We start from the raw sequence: 20,491 nt of genomic DNA, 5'->3' as shown, positions 1-20,491 counted from the left end.
ATCAATGGTTATTATCTGTGATCACACAGATAATTATTGATTGATTATTGATCAGAGGAATATGCTGATTAGATTTTCAAATTTAAAATGAAAACATTAAGTTTTAAATCAAACACTTTAAAATTCCTGATTTATCATACATGTGGTCTTTGTTTTCAGAGACCCTCTCCACACAGTCCCCGTTAATGTGTAAGGGCTGAGGGTCAGATTTGCTCCTGAAGTCAGCTATTATTTCTTTGGTTTTTGTCATGTTGAGGACCAGGTTGTTCCGGCTGCACCATGATCACAGATTTTCCACTTTGTCCCTGTATGCAGACTCATCTCCCCCGTGATGAGCCCGATCACAGTTGTGTCGTCCACAACTTAAAAATAGTGTTTCACGGGTGGGTGGGGGTGCAGTCGTGAGTGTATAGAGTGAACGGATAATTGGAGGTGAGCTTCCCTCCCTCCAAGACATCTACAGGAAGCGGTGCCTGAGGAAAGCGGGGAGGATCATCAAGGACTCCAGTCACCCCAGCCATAAACTGTTCAGACTGCTTCCATCAGGAAGGAGGTTCTGCAGCATCCGGTCCCGTACCAGCAGACTGAGAGACAGCTTTTTCCATCAGGCCATCAGACTGCTGAACACGTCATAGACACCTCAGCTTCACTACTGGAACTTCAACATTATGCACTCCACACTGTATATAAATGCCACTTGTTTTGCACATATTCAACTCTGTATATTTTATATATTTTATTATTATTATTATTATTATTTTATTTTATTTTTTACTATTTAATTTGTAAAAATGTGTATACACACACACACACACACACACACACACACACGTAGGAAAATATTTAGTATACACATCCAGAAATGCATACACTATTATATATTGTACATATATTTATTAGTTTCAGGTTGGCCATTCTTGTATTTTGCTCGTTTGTGTTGTTGTGTTTGCACATCTCTGTTGCTTGTGGGGCTCGCACACAAGAATTTCACTCGCATGTGCTGTGCCAGTGTGCCTGCACATGTGATGTGACAATAAAAAGTGATTTGATTTGATTTGATTTGTATAGCAGGGGACTCAGCACACACGCCGGTGTTGAGGCTGAGTGCTGAGGACCGATGGGGGCCTACTTTAACTCTCTGTGAGCGGTCACTGAGGTAGTCCTTGATCCAGAGACGGGTGGAGTGAGGGAGGCCGAGGTCGTGTAGTTTGGTTACCAGCCTGGCAGGGACGATGGTGTTAAAAGCTGAACTAAAATCAATAAAAAGAAGCCTGATGTAACTGTCCTTTTGTTCTAAGTGAGTTAGGGTTGTATGGAGGGCTATGGCTATGGCATCCTCTGTTGATCTGTTCTTCCTGTATGCAAACTGGTGGGGATCAAATGTGGCTGGGAACCCTTGAATGATGCGAGTTCTGACCAGTTCCTCGAGACACTTTGAGATGACTGGAGTAAGAGCCACTGGCCAGAAATCGTTTAGGCACTGGATGGTAGTTTTCTGTGGAATGGGGATGATGGTAGAGGACTTCAGGCAGGATGGAACAGTGGTCTGTGTTAAGGACAGGTTGAATATTTTAATAAAGACCCCTGTGAGCTGGTCTGCACAGTCCTTTAGCACCCTAAAGTCGGGTCCTGCTTTTTTCTTGGAGTTTACTGTCCTTAGTACATGCCTCAAACCATCCTCCCCAACAGTTAAGATGTGGCTGGTGGATGTGAAGTAGCCACTTCTGGTGTTTTCTGTTCGAAGCAGGCGTAGAAGCAGTTCAACTTCTCTATAAGTGTAGCATCGCCATCCACGCCGTTGGTTCTGTGTTTGTAGTTGGTGATGTTGAGGACTGTCCTCCACACCTGTATTGAGTTATTACTGTGGAGATTATCCTGAATTTTGTTTTTATAGTCCAGCTTAGCCCGTCTGATGCCCCTTTTCAGGTTTACCCTAGCTCCACTGTACAGTTCCATGTCTCGCAACCTTTAGGCAGGGTTTTTTTCTTCAGCAGGGTCCTGACTTCCTCTTGTCATTCAAGGTTTTTGACTGGCATACACCCGGATACCTTTTTCAGTAGTGACAGTGCCTGTGCAATTCTTGAAGTAGGAGAATACGAATGTAGTAGTACGGAGGGTGTGTAAGCTGGCAGCACAAACAGGGATACGTGGTCCGACTGGCCCAGATGGGGTCTTAGTATGGCCTTGTATCCTTGCTTAATGTTGGAGTAGACTTTATCTAGCAGGTTATCCCCACATGTAGCACATTTCACATGCTGATGGAGCGCAGATTTAAGCCTACATGATTCAGGTCCCCCGCTATTATGTGAGTCCCATCTTGATATATGTTTAGCTGGGTCCTAATGGCACTATGTAGGAGGCTAAGAGCAGACATAGCATTAGCGTCTGGAGCTACATACACTGCAGTGATCAGAATCGCTGACGATAACTCCCAGCGGAGGAAAAAAGGTCTGCATTTAATGGTAAGGAACTCTAAGTCTGCTGAACAGTGGCTGTACGTGTCTTAGGGGTGTCCAAATTCATAGGCTGCATCCCCCTGAGGATCCTGGCCTTTGCGGTCTACGTGGGCTGGGTCCTCAGGAGGCTAGGTAGGCGGAAGTGAGCGGCTGTGAAATTGGACGGTCTAGCCTTCTCGATCTGTTCCCGCCCTTACTTCTGCGTATTTCCGGTCGCTAGCACCACAGTGCAAAAAAACGTTACAAAAATGGACCCAGAAATGTCGCCGGTAAGTTTTACACCTCAGGCTCATCAGAGACAATCATATCCAGGTAAAATAATTTTCATTACTCTACACACGTTTAGGAATTACTTGGCATGTTTCATGGATAATTCCAGTGACTGAATGACTGCCGGTCAATCAAAATATCTGAACCAAATCTCTTTGGAACTTATAGAAGAACATTTTCTATTTATTTCCTATTATTCATTTGATCGTTTAACTTATTTGTGTGCATAGAATGGCTGTAAAAATGTCACAAAGCTGAAAACAGGGTTGTTTCACAAAAAAGCTTAGTTACACAGATGAAGTGTAACTCTTTTCACAGAGTATTAGTATATTTTACCCAAACTTAATAATCAGAATAATGCTTTGATCTCAAATCATATCAAATCATACCTTTCTATTAAAACTGTTTTTGTTGTTCTCCACCTTTTCCTTAAACAGACAAGACCATTGTACTGCAGGATTAACCTGAGTGTCCCAGTCCTGGACCGTTTTTTAACCAGGAAGATGCAAGGCCTGATTTTCGGCTAAGCAGGGAGTCCCTGGCAGTGTTGCTAAATCTCCTGAACAAAGATCGGCGGCATGGTTGTGGTGCCACAATTGAGATCCTGGTGTTACTTTTCTGGTTGGCAAGTGGAGCATCATACAGGGTGGTCTCAAGAGTGTTTGGGGTGCCTTGTTCTACTGTCCACCACATCGTCCGCCGAGTCACAAAAGAGGTGGTGGCCATTCGCCACCATGTCATCCACAACCAAACGACCCCAGAGGACCTGGAGCTAGTGGGTTTGCAGGGCTGGCACGCCACAGAGCCTTTCTGAAAGCGGTGGGTGCAATCGATGGCTGCCACATCCACATCAGGTGTCCAAGCAACCCTGATGGTCAGTGCTATAGAAACAGGAAACTGTTTCCATCTGTCAATGGAAATTTGTACTTAGTAGTCAGTATAAGCTTTTAATGATACAGGGAGTGCAGAATTATTAGGAGAGTTGTATTTTTGAGGAATAATGTTATTATTGAACAACAACCATGTTCTCAATGAACCCAAAAAACTCATTAATATCAAAGCTGAATGTTTTTGGAAGTAGTTTTTAGTTTTAGCTATTTTAGGGGGATATCTGTGTGTGCAGGTGACTATTACTGTGCATAATTATTAGGCAACTTAACAAAACTTAACCCAAACCAGTACTCCACCTCCACCTTGCTGGCGTCTGAGTCGGACTGGAGCTCTCTGCCCTTTACCAATCCAGCCACGGGCCCATCCATCTGGCCCATCAAGACTCGCTCTCATTTCATCAGTCCATAAAACCTTAGAAAAACCAGTCTTGAGATATTTCTTGGCCCAGTCTTGACGTTTCAGCTTGTGTGTCTTGTTCAGTGGTGGTCGTCTTTCAGCCTTTCTTACCTTGGCCATGTCTCTGAGTATTGCACACCTTGTGCTTTTGGGCACTCCAGTGATGTTGCAGCTCTGAAATATGGCCAAACTGGTGGCAAGTGGCATCTTGGCAGCTGCACGCTTGACTTTTCTCAGTTCATGGGCAGTTATTTGGCGCCTTGGTTTTTCCACACGCTTCTTGCGACCCTGTTGACTATTTTGAATGAAACGCTTGATTGTTCGATGATCACGCTTCAGAAGCTTTGCAGTTTTGAGACTGCTGCATCCCTCTGCAAGATATCTCACTATTTTTGACTTTTCTGAGCCTGTCAAGTCCTTCTTTTGACCCATTTTGCCAAAGGAAAGGACGTTGCCTAATAATTATGCACACCTGATATAGGGTGTTGATGTCATTAGACCACACCCCTTCTCATTACAGAGATGCACATCACCTAATATGCTTAATTGGTAGTAGGCTTTCGAGCCTATACAGCTTGGAGTAAGACAACATGCATGAAGAGGATGATGTGGACAAAATACTCATTTGCCTAATAATTCTGCACTCCCTGTATTTCTAAATAATAATATTTAGACTCCAGGATACTAAAGAAACATGAAGGATACATTTTTGTTTTGTGCATTTCTGCAGTTCATTCACTTTAATTCTTGTCTTCATGTTTGAGTTTTGCAAGCTGGTGCCTTCTGTTGTCTTCTGTTGTTTTATGATGTATTTTATGTGACTTTTGCATGTTGGTGGTATATATGCTGTATATGTAGGTTATATGAATGTACCTTAAGATTTAATATTTTTGAAAATATGTACGTTACTTTTTATTTATTTAATGTTTCTCCTTGTTCACGATGACAGAGAGAAGTCTAAATATATTCAGCATTTACTAATAGTTACCATGTGCAGTTTTAATTTCTACTGCTTCCTCCTGAAGTGCCAAAAGTTCAGTGTCCCAAATTTATATTTGTCTGCCTCTGTCTGTCTTTTTTGTCATGAAGTTGTGTTGATGCTGTTGCACTTTATTGTTCTGTGAATGAATGTAAAGAAAGTTGGTGTTGAATGAGACCAATGTTGCTGTCTGATGTGAAATCTGGTTAAGAGTGGGACAAATGTGTAGCTGTTTTTCTGTTTCAAAATGGAAGTAAAAACCCTGTAAAAATAATCGGATCACTGTTTTCCTGTCTTTTACCATTGTTGGGCTGTGAAGGTCCAAAAATGTACTTATGATTTAGGGTTAAAGTAAGATTTTACATGTGGGAAAAGACAATAGAAATAGAATAGAAAAGAAGAAATAGAAAGAAATAAGAAATAAAGACAAAATTCAGATCCAAATCTTCTGTAAAAACCCTTTCACATTGAGTCCATGACATTTGTCTTTTGTTTTTAGTTGTTTTTCTGACTCACCTGTTTTAATGCAGCTGTTGACCGAAACCGTAATTTTGCAGGATGAATTTACTACTTTTATTTTTTTAATTCAAATTTGGCTTTCCCAATTTTTTCTGGTGAATAAAAAGTTCGGACCAAGTAGATGGTTTGGCAACTAGTGCACTAATAAGCTCCACTAAGATTTTCTTTGTATACAGGCTGTGATGAGCTCACATGTGCTACTATAGCTGCTCCTCTAAGGTTTACTGCTCTTTGTGGATTTAGACAGCAGAATTTAGTAGGATATAAGCAGATGTTACATGATGTATCATGGATGATTTACAGCCTGTGCAATATCACTGAATTTCTTCCAATCTGATACCAAATCAAATTCAGGGTGTTATTGACAATACTAAAACATAATGTGGTTGTAAAATCAAAACAAAAAGTAGTGTACTTAGTATACTTTCATAATGAATACAAGACATCAGACTATTTGTTCTTTAATTAAGAATTCATACAATAAATAAAAAAATACTTTGAATATACTGTGACTTTGTAATGATATCTAGCCTATATAATCCACTTTAAATGTTCTGCAACTTTGCCTGACAAAATCTAGGCCAATTGAATTGATTGAGTTGATCTTAGGGACATACATATTAGTCAAAGCTAATCTCATACAGCTAATTATTGTAGCATGTATTTATTTCATTACTTATTTCATAACCATATTTATTCATGTAAATTTGAACAAATGGGATTCTGTAAATCCCTGTCCTTTTAACACAGACACAAAAACCTAAGTCTAGACATAACTCACTTTCCAAAATTCATTAACAGTGCTACATGTCACCAACAGCTCCACCTTTTCTCTCTCTGTACCTGGATCTGCCTGCAGCACCAAAGGACTGTGCAAGCAACATGTGTCTCACCCTGGCAGCAAATGTCCATCTCCTCCTCTTCAGTTCACCTCATCATGAACTCGTCATCATTGGGGTGGCTGTGGCTCAGGAGGAGCAGGTCACAGGTGATAATTGTTGAGCTGTTTGAAACACTGAATTTGAAATTCTCTGCCACTTAAGAACAACGTCAACAGCGCCACCCCACTTTGACATATAAGTTAGTACCAACAGTGGCAGAGTGACCTCTGACCTACCATGGAGAAAATAAATTAGAGGCTGTGAAGGTTGTCTGAGTCAGAGGCAGAAAAAAAATGTTGGTTGACAGCCCATTGATTTATTCCTTTCTTCACAACTGTGGTTGAGCCAACTAATGAAAAATGAAACTAGAAAAGCTTTACAAGGAAACAAAACGCGGAAAACACATCTGCAACTTCAAGACAATCCTGAACTAAACTGAACTACTCAAAAAACTGTTTTGCACTGGGTGAAACCCCCTTTAATGGGGCCCCTGACAATAAAGCCACTATCAGAGATGGGCAGTAATGCGTTACTGTAATCGGATTACTTTTTTCAGGTAACGAGTAAAGTAAGGGATTACTATTGCAAAAACGGTAATTAGATTACCGTTACTTTCCCGTAGGAACGCTGCGTTACTGCGTTACTAAAACCGTGATTTTTTGCGAGAATGTCTCATGACAGTGACGTAAGCGAGTGCAATGTTGGTGACAACAGCTGTGTGCAGATCAACAATGGATCATATATCGAGTGCGGAGAGAATATGAGCGTGCAGCGTTTAAAGCATGGAAGTACTGACCTTACTTCCATAAAAAGTAACAAAAACATTAGCGTCCGTTGTGCGTGGGAAGAAAACTTCTTTTTACAGCGAAAAAAACCCCCTAAACTTCCAAGCAAGCACAGAGTGCGCTATGACGTAATGGGAAATTCACAGAGAAACTCGCGGATTCTTCCACTGACCGCAGCACACCTGCACCAGGGTAAACCTCCGCCTACCCCACTCCTGCTTTACAGGTGAAAATAGAGCAACAGGACCGCTGAGTCTTTGACTTTATTTATTTTCTGCTGTGTTTTACTTGCATCTATTTGAAAGACTGAGTGTAAACACAAAAAATATTTTATTTTATGTGCTGGAATGTGCAGAAAATAGGTTTAAATATTAAACTAATTTCTTCCAGTCAGAGAATGTTGCATATAATTAAATTTTTGCTTGATGCATAAAGCTAAAACATTAAAACTAATAAAACAAGTTTTAAAAAGAGACTTTTCCATTTGATTACATTTTGTATGATGGATTATGCAGAAAAAGTAGAATTGGGCTGAAAGATCTATCGCTTTATCACCTATTCAGGTTGTAAATCGTTTTTAAAAAGTAACTAAGTAATTAATTAATTTTGAAAATAAGTAATCAGTAAAGTAACGGGATTACTTTTTGGAAGAAGTAATCGGTAATTAGTTACTGATTACTTTTTTCAAGTAACTTGACCAACACTGGCCACTATAGTCTGTTCACAATCATAACCTGGCCCAGGCTAGCTCTGGAGAGGAGATGCAGCTCCTGATTATATAGTGAGAGGCTCCTCCCACTGTCTGAAACAACAATGAAATATCAAATTAAGAGTAAACATAGGTTGTTTATAGTAGTGTTAAATCTGCCATTTAAATTTCTAATTATAATATAATAGTTAAACAATGGGAACATTAATATACATATATTTAGAAAATCCCCACACAACTGTAAATGTTTAAAATCAACAGATTCTTCAAACTCATACCACACTCCTGCTCCTTCATAACACTTGGTAACTTCCCTCCAAGGAACTTTACCATAAAAGGAGTCCGAAAACCCAACTGGTTTGGCTGTTGCTATGTTTTTACCAGATGCAGACCAGGTGCAGTCTGGAGGAGAAGTGAGAAAGAAATTAGATGCAAATCTTAAAACTAGTATTTTAAGCAACTCTCTTCTTCACTTCAGGAGTAATGTGGCAGCAGTACACACAAAACGCTGCAGTATGCTTAGAGGTCACAGGCCAAAAAGATTCTTCCTCTTGTCAGCAGGGGGAGACAAAGATGCATAAGCTAAAATTTTCAGTAGCTGCATTTTTAACCAAAGACCAGTCATTTTACTTCTACTTACTAATAATCAAGTGTAGTGTTTTATAATGATACTGCTAATAAGCACTGTACTATGTTTCCGCACAACAATTTCAGTGTGTTCTTTTTTCTTTTCTGTCACTCCATGGAACAGCTCTTGAGGTCAGAATAGAAACTTTTTATTGTCTCACAAGTCGCTTCTGAATACTCTTAAAGGGTTTTTATGAATGTTTGACATGTAGTTATGGTTTTTATTGCTCTCGTTTATTTATTAGTTTTTATTCTACTCTGTTTACATTTGTAGTATTTCTATTTTTTCAAGCACTTTGTAACTTTGTTAAGAAAAATTTCATATCAAAAAGTTTTAAACTGGTGTAACAGGAAATGTCATCTCTAATATGTTTTTTTTTTCAAGAAAATAAGTAATTATGTAAAATATAATTAAATAAGTAATTACATTTTGCAGTCATGCCTAGCAGGAGGAGCTTGTTAAATTAATACTTTTTCAACATTTTACTAAGGCAAAATAATAATAAAATCTGCTATTTACTTTATCTGTAATATTTCTCTAAATGTCATCATTTGTGTTCCAGATTTGTTTTATTTCTGTTCTAAAAAACAAACAAAGCTTTGTAAGGTTTAATGGGAACAAACTACAAAACTTCTGGAACACTATCATTTGGACAGGTGAGACCAAAGTGTTTTTTTCTGTCATGGAACAGTTCATGGAGGTCAGAACAGAAACTTCACTATTGCTTTACAAGTCACTTCATTTTTTTCATATTAAAAAACTTTAATGAATATTTGACATGTAGTTATGTTTTTTATTGCTCTTGTTTATTTATTATTTATCCTACTTGTTCTGTTTACATTGTGCTATGTATATTTTTACAAGCAAGAGAAAACAAATTATCTGCAAATAGATATTAAAACGCAATGGCCAATAAACCATCAACTGTCACCAACCCAACACAGGAGACACCACCTGAACTGGAATCTAGATTCAATAATCAAAAATGCAAAGTTGATGGCCAGTTGATGGCCAATAAACCATCAACTGTCACAGACACACCATCACCAACAACAGGACCCAGCTCCTGAACCTGAATCTAGGCCAAACAATCAAAATTGCAAAAATCTGTTTGTGTGCTTGTGTGAGTGCTGTATGGGGAGCCCAGATGACTCAGACACAGAAGATTCAAACCAAGGGCAACCTGCCATTTCACAGCAAAATGCGGTTGTGAGCATAGTAAACAATTCCTTTGGTGGCACTAATACCATTAATGTCGGGAATAAAAATACTGCCCGGAATATTCAAGTTAATATGGCTGAATGACTCATGCTTGTGTCTTAATTTTAAAAAGACCGTATCAATGTTTTTTAGTAAACCTAAAACAACCGTGGCTGCAGTAAAAGTCTGCTTGGGTGCACAAGAATTAATTAATGTTGAGGAATTTAAGTATTTGGGAGTGCTACTAGACTCTAAATTATCCTTTAAAAAACACATTAAAAAAGTAGTGAAAACTGTAAATGTTAATATACAGAACTTTAGACATATCCGCACATCATTAACAGACACAGCAGCGATTACATTCCTGCATTCTATGATACTGGCTCATATTGAATATTGTATTACAAGTTGGTCCTATACGAGCTCTGCTGCTATTGGGCCAATTGAAGTATGCTACAAAAGAGCATTGAAAATATTAGATAAAAAACCTTTTTCATATCACCATTGTCAAATTTTAGAAAAATACAAGTTTTTAAATTTTACTAATTTCAAATTATTTAAATCTGCCTGTCTAATATACAAAATTATACATGGTCTGGCGCCTCCACCAATGAGTGATTTTATTAAACAAAAGTCTAGCAGTGTTGCCGGGTCTCGACTGACTCGAGCCACTGTTAGAGGTGATTGTGAACTGGCACTCAGGCGGACCACCTTTTCACAGAATGCTCTGTCATATCAGGGAGTGAGCTTCTGGAATAGTCTTCCACTGTCAGTGAGGGAAAGTACAAGTCTACCCATCTTTAAGAGTCACTTAAAAGGGCGGCTGAGGGACACACAGCCTGAGGGACACTTAGATATAAGTTTAAAATCCTCACCTTTACGTTTATGTCTCTACAAGGTGAGGCCCCCATCTATATCTCGGAGCTTCTCAAACCCTATTCTCCAAAGCGAACTCTTAGATCCACTGATAGTGGTCGTCTATCTATTCCACGGACTCGTCTGAAAACAAAGGGGGATCACGCTTTTCAAACCCTGGCTCCAATACTGTGGAACGGTTTACCCTCCTCACTACGCACCATCGACACGGTGGCCTCTTTTAAAAAACAGCTTAAAACTCATCTGTTTAGACAGGCATTTGGGTAATATGTTGTCTTATTTTATATTTATATTGTACTATTGCTTGTTTGATATGCTTTTATATTTCTTCTAATATTGTTCGTTTGACATGTTTTTATGTGAAGCACTTTGTAACAGCGTTTTTGTCTTAAAAAGTGCTATATAAATAAATTTTACTTACTTACTTACTTACTACACACAAACATGTAATCATGTTTAATAATCATGTTTTATATTGGACGGGAAAAAGAGTTAGTGTATTACAAAAAGGGAAACAACTGTTAGTGCAATGGGTGAACGCAATCTCACGATGGTCAGGGCATGTACAATACTGGGGTTTGTGCAATATAATTGATGTGTTTCCGTTATTGTTATCTATACTGTCCTCTGTGTCCACTCTCCTTGTCATTGTTTGTTCTAGTATAATGTGATCACTGTTTTTGTCCTTGTCACATGACCTGTAAATAGTGTCTCTGTATGTTTTTACTAACTTGTGTTTAACACCAACCTGCCAGAGGGTCTGCAGATGGAAATTAGCCCAAGGCTATAATCTGGCATATTTACATTTGTTAAAATGTTCATTAATATGTATTGCCCCTCTTTCTATAAAAAATAAATAAATAAATAAAATATCTTTAACAAACTGCAGCTAGAGCTCCCTCCGGGTTGAATGTAGTTTGCTTGAATCCTAGAAAACTAATTGGATTTTAAATTGGCTCTTTTTAAATTGATCGAGTCACTTGACACTTACACCTTTGATAAAGTCTTGCGTGTGTCAGCTTCCTTTTTACAGATACAAAAATATGTAAATGTACTGATCTGAATTATAATATTTCTGACTGTCAAAATTTCCCAGATTCAAATCGAATTAAATTGAATCGAATCGATTCGGGACCTTGTGAATTGAATCGATTCTAGAAATCAGTGACAATACCCAGCCCTACTCAACACTGCCCCTAGCATCCTGGAGCACTTCTGTCGTCTTTTGTACGTGTTTTGGAGTTTTTACGTGCTTCTGAGTTTTTACGTGTTTTGATGTTTTTACGTGTTTTGGAGTTTTTACGTGTTTTGGAGTTTGTACGTGTTTTGGAGTTTGTACGTGCTTCAGAGTTTTTACGTGTTTTGGAGTTTGTACGTGTTTTGGAGTTTGTACGTGCTTCAGAGTTTTTACGTGTTTTGGAGTTTGTACGCTTTTTTGGAGTTTGTACGTGCTTTGTCTCTAGGGGTAACGTAAATATACTTTTATTTATTCACTCCACATGAAATTTAATAAATAAATCATATAATACAAAAAACAAATATTCACATTTCAACTTTTAACTATTTAAATTTTTCCTTTTAAACAAATTTAAAGTGAAACAACACAAAACACTGCAAACCACAACACAATTAAATATAAATTAAAATATGAAAACAAAAAGATGTACATTCTCTGTCATATGAGCCTGCATGAATAAACTTTCTGAATCCTTTATCATCCTCAACTAAAAATAGTTGTGGATGATTACTAGACCTTTCTAATGTGACGTTGTTGTCCCTGACTCTCTTTCTCTCTCTCTCCCTCCAGCTCTGTTCCTGTGCTACTGTGAGTGTAACTACTGCCCCTCCCCCCTCTGCCCAGCGCAAAGCACAAGGCTCGCATGCAGAGTGAAGCGGAAAAAGTGCGAGAGAAAGGGTGAGAGAAAGAAAAGAAAAAGAACACGGCTAGCGATAAGGAGCCGGCTCGTGTCGTTCACTTCAAAGACCCGGCTCTTAGAGCTGTTTCGTTCGCGACCGACACATCACTAATGTTTAATAGTTTTAGAACATTGGGCCTTGAGGATTGGAGCGGTTTTCCTCCTGCCCTCAGTTTGATTAAACCAGAATCACATATTTTCGGCGCTACACAGTAGTGAGATAAGTTTGTGGATGTTGTGTCCGCAGCTTCGGTTATCCTTTTAACCTCTCGCTGGTTAGCTAGCGTGAGCCATAAGCTAACAGCTAACCTGGTTAATGAAGCTAGAGTTCCACGCACATGTAAACACAGCTCGTCTCTGCTGCTTTAACTGTTAAATCAGAAGGCAATACTGCGGTTGACGGGGTTTATTATGTGAAATAGTAGCTTGTTTAGTTTAAACAGCCTAGGCGGCTAGCTTCTTGCGTCTCCCTCTCCTGGGGTTGGAAGGGGCACGTTTCCTCTTTTTTCAGCCACGCAGACCGAGCTGTTTGCGTTCTCTTGCCTTGCATACGTTCTTATTCTGAACTTAATCTGGAATTCATTGCATAGTGTTTGTGCGGGATATAAATGACAAGATGTCGTTTTTCAACAGATTTAGTAAAAAACCATGTCCAGTGTGAATAAAACTTTCACGGCAATCATCTGCTGTATAGACAGCTTGGCAGTTTATACAGGACTATAATGCCCAGACATGATTCTTTTGAAAACCGTATATCTTTCCACAGGTCTCAACTTCATATATCACCTAGACACAGAGCTGGATGAGGCCAGCACAAATAGCGGCCTATCGGACGAAGATGACTTCTTTGGGTCCATGGGATCAGGAAAGTCAGAAGCTGGGGAGTTGGAGAGGTAAAATTTCCTCAGAAGTCAATGTGCCACATGAACCATTGCATTAATAATAAATTTATTAATGCTCTATATCAACAGTTACAGACTATATAGAACAACTTTATGGAGCTTTATGTTGGCAAAGTGCAGATCAGCTATTTTAGGGTTGCCGACCCCTGATCTATTGCATAGCTTTCCTCACATCAGGAAGCTGTCAATCAAAATCAATACAGCTCTTCCTGCATCTGGAGCTTGTGAAAGACTGTGCGAGACTCCTGTGCCTTAATTTTTTAATGTGTTTAGATATATTCTGTTTGAAAATACTAAAATTTGTATATTTACTTATTTTTGTTTTTATAATAGCTTTTATTTTTAAAAAGTAAAAAATATATCAGACCTTACAACCAGTTACTCAGTACTTGAGTAGTCTTTTCACCAACTACTTTTTTACTCTTACGTGAGTAATTTTTTGAATGACTACTTTTCACTTTTACTTGAGTAATAATATTGTAAAGTAATTCTACTCTTCCTTGAGTACAATTTTTGGATACTCAACCCACCTCTGGAAAACAGCACTAAGGAAAAGCAACAAACAGAAGAGATTTGTTTGGGTCACGAAACACAAGGAATGAACATTAGACCAGTGGAAATCTGTGCTTTGGTCTGATGAGTCCAAACTTGAGCTCTTTGGGTCCACCTGCAACGTATTTGTGTGACACAGAAAAGGTGAACGGATGGTCTCTACATGCATGGTACCCACTGTGAAGCATGGAGGAGGTGTGATGGTGTCAAGTTCTTTGCTGATGACACTGTTGGAGATTTATGCAAAATTGAATCACACTGAACTAGCATGACTACCATAACTTTTGACTGGTAGTGTATATACACTCCTACCCTTCTTTCAACATCCAGTTTCCTGTGCCAGACCTTCTATTGATCCACTGAGGCAGACATGTAAAAAAACGTGAACTAAAACACATTTCTATATATAACAGCCCGTTCTCACTCCCGAGGCGTAACATGTCGACGTTTTGTCACGTCCCGCGGCGTTCCTGAGGAACGCGAAAGGAGACCTTCGGCGTTCTTATGGTACGCGGCGGGTTATGGCTGGAATCCAGTGCAATGACGCTCCCGCGGTAATAGACGTTCCAGCCCTGTATTCCAGCCCTAAACCTAACCTTATCCGTAGCCCTGACCATAACCTTATTCCTGACCTTAACCAGGACTTTAATAATGTTAAATAGCGTGCTACTAAGCGATTTGAAGAAAAAGAGCAAACGTGTAGATTCAGTCCAGACGGTTCTCATATTTCCTCTTTTTTCCGAGGTCGTCATTTAGGAACGTGGTGGGTAGCCGAAAACGTAATATGGTGACGATTTGTCACCTAGCGTAAAATGTTACGCTTTGGGAGTGAGAACGTGTTGTATATAAACAGGACTTTAAATCTACATCAACAGCTACTTCAGAGGAAATTCTTCAATAAACTGCAACCAAAGGCTCAACTCAGAGGACAAAACCCAACCTGTTATAAACAGTGTGACAGCAAACTTTCTCTTGTGTAAAGTTACAAATAGAATTATCCACAGGAGCTTTTATACATAATGAAGTTATAATTCGTCCTGTAGAAATTATTTAAGCTATATAGTTCCCTTTGTGATAACTCTGCTATGAATGCCTCTCATTAATTTTTTTAATTTTAAAATCAGACAGCCCACTATGAGCAAACAACAGTGGGAAGGAAAAACTCCCTTCTTGAAGGAAAAAACCTCTGTGACTGTCTTTGTGCACACTTTAACCTGATTCAGTTTTCTTACTTGTCAAAATGCACCATGGGTAAAAAAAAAAACCAAAACAAAACAATCTTTGAAATAGTAATGAAGGAGAATCCTCAGCAAAGATGAATTAAACAAGTTTTATTTTGATCAAATTTTACTTTAAGTAAAAAACATCTTTATTTGATGACATTAAAGTCATCAAATAAAGACAGTTTTGATGGAGCTCCTGACCCAGCCCAAGCTCTCTATGAAGACGAGGAAAAACTCCCCAGGGGGCCAGATCGATGGGAAGAAACCTCGGGAAAGCCCATTCAAAGAGAGATCCCCTTTCCTGGGATGGCTGGGGGGGGGGTTACAGGTACTCCAAAAAAGCTAAATTTTTATTTATTTTTTAAGATTGACCCATTCTATCTATTCCTGTCCAACAGAAAAAAGAAAGGAAGTTACTACAATGTATCATACATATATGATAAGGTGTGAATTGTGCGTTTGTGTGTGTTATCTTAGCCAAGGGTGAAGCTGGAGCTCCTCCAGTGTTGGGCGCTTCTCCGGGACTGTAGTTAAACATGCGTCCAAGAAATTGCGGCATTCTTGAAAGAAAGAAAAGATCAAAAAGATGAAGATGATAGTTCTAGTGATCCAAGGCATCAGTGAATCTGGAAGTGTGAAGTTTTCTTACCTGTGGACAGACGCTTTTTGATGCTCAGTTTCTTTGTGAGGAACCTCTCTGTATTAAAGTCCCGTGCATGAAGCGCTTCATACAACACCACTCCCATTTGCCACACCGTGGTGGGTCCACACCTGTAGCAGCTCCTCCTGTACCACTCGGGAGGGGTGTGAAGAGGTGTGCCTAACAAACAGACCCAATTACAATTTCTTCTAAAACAAAAGACACAAATTGTTACATCTGTGAAAAGCAGGAGCAGAATATGTTACCATAGAAGATGCGATACAGAGATCGCTGCTTAACAAAGCAGCTCAGTCCAAAGTCAATGATGCGAACACGAGGCACATCTGAGCCGGTCTCAATCAGAATGTTTTCTCCCTTGATGTCTCGATGAAAGATGTGTTTATCCTCAAGTTCCTTTACAGCATCAACTAGTTGCTTCAGAATGACCTGAAAAAGATGAAAAACACAATAATGAGTTAATGCTTTTCTGCCTTGATTGAATGCTGTACAGTCTAAGGTTCTCCCAGTCAACCTACCTTGGCCTTGTCTTCTGTTAAAGTTCTTCCATTTTCTGCTTTGTAGTTTTGCAGGTCCACAGCGGGGACAGGTCTCTCCAGCACCAGGATCAGCTCTTTGCCAAGGTCGAACCACTCCAGCAAGGACACAGGTGCTGATATTCCCACTGACCCTTCTGCTTCACCTGCAAGTTTAACCATAATGGCCACTTCCACTGAGAGCTTCTTCCCGCTTTCATCCTGAAATATTACAACAAAGTGGATGATGAGGAACGCCGCATTCAATCCAGTAATGTAAAACTGATTCAAGTGTTGGACACTTACCGCCACTTTGCAGTAGACTTTATTTTTGGGAATGTGTTTGATGGCAACCTAAAAGACACAGAGCATTGGTGAGCATTTCCTCAGTATGACATAATGAAAGGTGGAAACACAGCAGACGTCTCAGTTTACAATATTATCCATTATCTGCGTTACTGCCTGTCTTACTACCATCATCTGAACACTTACTGGAAAACGATCTTCTATCCGGTAGCCAGAAAACACTGCTCCGCAGCCTCCTTCTCCGAGCTGGTGCTCCTCCACATATCTGGCTTGGAATTCACCTGAACAGACAAAACAGCAAATCTTATTTTATTACAGCTGTGACACAAATTACTCTCCTCTGTAGCATAAATGTTCCTTTTGCCCTTCCGCTGAATATAAAACCCAAGCTGCTTGCTACTTACGTTTTTGGTCTGCCACTGATTTTTTGTCCTGGTCCACATTCCTTTTTTTTTTTCTTGGGTGACTCTCTGTTGTCTCCCGTGGCCTTTCTTTTGCCATTTTTTGCGCACACCTGTTTGTTGTTCAAGTCTGGAGATGTGGAAAACACCAAAAGCACATCAGCTCACTGGATGATAGACACAAACACTAAACACCAATATCTTAAACCTAGCAACCACACTTAATCTACCCCCTTATTCAACTAATTAGCCTACCTTTACCAGAGTCCAACGAGGAGGATGCTTGCTCCTTGTCACCGCTCATATGATCAAGCAGTTTAGCCCTCTTTGCTTTCTTTGTTGTGCCCTCTCCATCTTGCACAACCTTGCGCTTTACTCCTTTGACCACATCTGAGCTGGTGGAAGGACCAGCCTGCTCAGCGACCCTCCTCCTTTTTATTGGGGTCTTCTTTTCAGGACTGGCCTTTCTTTTAGCAGTCCTGCTCTTACAATCTATAAACGACAACAACACAGTGGTGAAAAAGAGTCCCCGACATCAGGACTGGAAGCATTTTGATGGCAAAGAATTTGAAATTGCTTTTGCTTAAATTATTACAAGTTTATTCTTGGGATAAAAAAACTGACCAGTGCGAATTGATACTAGGTTTACTAAGTCTTAGATCTTGATGACACTTGTTGGTCTGTTTTTACTGTTGAGTCCAAGAGTAAACTTATTACATTATTTTACCAAAAGACCGGTAACCTTTCTTTGATTAGACATCTTGTATTAAAGCTATTTTCAATCAAACATATGATTCAGTTGCTCTAAAAATGATTCACACAGTGTCAACATTTCTAGGATTTGTATTTTACCAGGATTTTATTTTATTATTTTACTTACCTTGATCTCCTGAATCTTTCTTATCGGCTGGAGTGGTAATTTTTCTTGTTTCCTTTTTCATTGTAATTTCGGAGAACTTTTAAAATTGAAAATGTAAACCGTAGTGAGTTAATATTGAGTTAATATTCCTTCAAATGTGCGCCCTTCAAATGCTTGACTTTTCTAACTGAATTCTGTAAGTGAGCTTTATAAGTAAACTCTGGAAACTACAGCAACACAACATAGAATCTTGCCTTCCAGTGACTTCACTGACTGCCAGTAGTTCAAAGTAGTTTACAGAAAAACACTCTGGCAGACAAAGCCATAATATTTCATATAATTCAATCATTTCATATCAATTAAACAGTTTCTTTCATTATCTTTCATCGTTTGTATAAAGACCTCATGTATGGATGACAGTATGAAGATTTGTGGTTGACCACACACTAATAAACACAGTGTCAGCTACATTGTCATCTGATTTAAAGTATTTATTATTGTACATTTAACTGTCATGGCACGGAGTCTGTGACCCAGTGTTTTGTGTTTGTTGATTTATATTCATTGATTATTCTTATGTATGTTTTTGGTTCTCTTTATTGTTTTCTTCTTGTGTTATATTCTTAGGCTTTAGGTTTCTGTTACTTTGCCTTACCCCTGTGTCCCACGTGTCACGTCTAGTCATTCTTGTTTCCATGTTCCCCAATTTCTCCCCAGTTAGTCATGTCTCTGTGTCAACTCTGTGTCTTTGTAAAAGTCTCTTGTTTGCTGTTTTACTTTGATAGTCTTGTGTGCTATGTTAGTGTTTTCATGTCTGTGAAGGTTCTCAGTCATCCAGGTCATCGTAGTCTAAGGAGTTTGGAAAGAAAGAAGTCTCTTTCTAAGCTCCTTAGACTATGTTAGTGTTTTCAGTTTTCCTTCCCCATGGTCTTGTTGTTTGTGATTTCTTGCAGCTGTGCTCTCATCCTGTGTCTTATTCCCTCATTTATCCCTCTGTGTATTTAAGCCCATTGCCTTCCTCTGTTTGCTGTTGGGTTGTCTGTGTATCATCCATGACATTTCCCATGTTCCAGGTTATCATTTGTTGTGCTCCATGTCTCAGATCTTTAGTTTCTTTATACTTGCTTCTAGTTGCCTCCCTGTTTAGTTTTTGTTAGTTTAGTCTTTGTATTCCTGCATTTTTGTTTGTTGTTTTGTGCTGCCTCAATAAAAGGCATATTTTCAGTTTAAGTCCTCGTCAGCCTCTGCATTTGGGTCCTATCTCTCTTCACTCCACACATCTGCCAGAGCAGCCATGACATTAACTTTCTTATTATATCAAACGACAGACCAATGAAAGATAAAGGGATAAAAACAGAGTGTGTGTACTATCAAATATAACAAGTTTTTATAAAGGACAACAAATGATGTTTTGTCACAAGCTCCCAGTAAAGGTTTCTGTTAAGTATAAAAAACAGTTGTTCATCTCTTGTGTTAGGTGCTGTTTTTATGCTCGAATGATTCACAGGTCAGTGTTAAGTGGCTTAACTGATGTGAAAGATCAGGAACCCACAGAGTGTTTGCGTGACTATCTGGTTTCTTTTATTTAGAGCACAGAAATGTCCCTTTTTGGTCTAGAACCATGGTCTTTTCCTGGCAGCCAGCTTTCCAGATTATTCCACACTCTAGTGATGGGATTTCCGGCTCTTTTTAGAGAACCGGCTTTTTCGGCTCAGCTCACTAAAAAGAGCCGGCTCTTTCGGCTCGCACATGGCTCTTTAGGTTGTTTTGTTTGCTTTAATTAATTTATTATTAACAACAATATAAAATTATGCACAAAATGAATTACTAATGTAAAAAAAGTGGTTTTATTTATATATGTTTATATATAAATATATGCGGTACCCCCTAGATTCAAAGCACGTACAAACTACAAAACACATTTCTAGCGTTAACTGAACTTCCAAAACAGAGCTACTAGATCACTTAAATTACACAGTTGAAAGCATGTGTGTATTGTTTGTGTATTTATACACATGCACTCATATATATTCAAATAATTTAAAAAAATGTTCATTTACCTGTTACTACCACACACCAAATCCGGTCGCTGGTACTTGCTGGCTTGTGTAGCCAGTAGGTAACAAAAGCTCAACACTGCGCCCAGCATCCTGGAGCACTTCTGTTGTATTTTGTACGTGTTTTGGAGTTTTTTACGTGCTTCTGAGTTTTTACTTGTTTTGGTGTTTGTACGTGCTTCGGGGTTTGTATGTGCTTCAGAGTTCAGACGTGTTTTGAAGTTTGTACGTGCTTTGTCTCTAGGGGTAACGTAAATATACTTTTATTTATTCACTCCACATAAAATTTTATAAATAAATCATAAAATACAAAAAACAACTATTCACATTTCAAATTTTAACTATTTAAAATTTCAGCTTTTTTCTTTTAAACAAATTTAAAGTGAAACAACATAAAACACTGCACACCACAACACAATATAAATTAAAATATGAAAACAAAAAGAACATGCACATTCTCTGTCATATGGGCCTGCATGAATAAACTTTCTGAATCCTTTATCATTCACAAC

General features: G+C 38.9%; 1 protein-coding gene, 1 long non-coding RNA gene and 1 pseudogene across 2 annotated transcripts; 2 read left to right on the top strand and 1 right to left on the bottom strand.

Annotated features, from left to right (window-relative positions):
• Positions 1-2,704: 2,704 nt before the first annotated feature.
• Positions 2,705-5,271, top strand: LOC146685669 (uncharacterized; annotated as a pseudogene).
• A 7,081-nt stretch (positions 5,272-12,352) lies between these two features.
• Positions 12,353-19,152, top strand: LOC146685667 (uncharacterized). The gene is made up of 3 exons (XR_014916796.1): positions 12,353-12,505; positions 13,273-13,399; positions 16,406-19,152. It is a non-coding gene; the product is annotated as an uncharacterized LOC146685667 (long non-coding RNA).
• Positions 15,277-17,163, bottom strand: LOC146685668 (serine/threonine-protein kinase pim-1-like). Its single transcript, XM_085441951.1, has 7 exons — positions 17,067-17,163; positions 16,849-16,943; positions 16,663-16,710; positions 16,360-16,578; positions 16,090-16,270; positions 15,833-16,003; positions 15,277-15,743 (listed from the first exon to the last, which is right to left on the bottom strand). The coding sequence occupies exons 1-7, from the start codon at positions 17,161-17,163 to the stop codon at positions 15,652-15,654; spliced, it is 903 nt and encodes a 300-aa protein (XP_085298077.1). The 3' UTR covers positions 15,277-15,651.
• Positions 19,153-20,491: the final 1,339 nt, after the last annotated feature.

The sequence above is a fragment of the Copadichromis virginalis genome, linkage group LG19 (assembly GCF_057382275.1).
Source record: "Copadichromis virginalis isolate Kocher_CV1m ecotype Utaka linkage group LG19, C_Virginalis_male_GT1.1, whole genome shotgun sequence".
Taxonomy (NCBI): domain Eukaryota; kingdom Metazoa; phylum Chordata; class Actinopteri; order Cichliformes; family Cichlidae; genus Copadichromis; species Copadichromis virginalis.
This window is presented reverse-complemented; position numbering and strand designations above follow the sequence as displayed.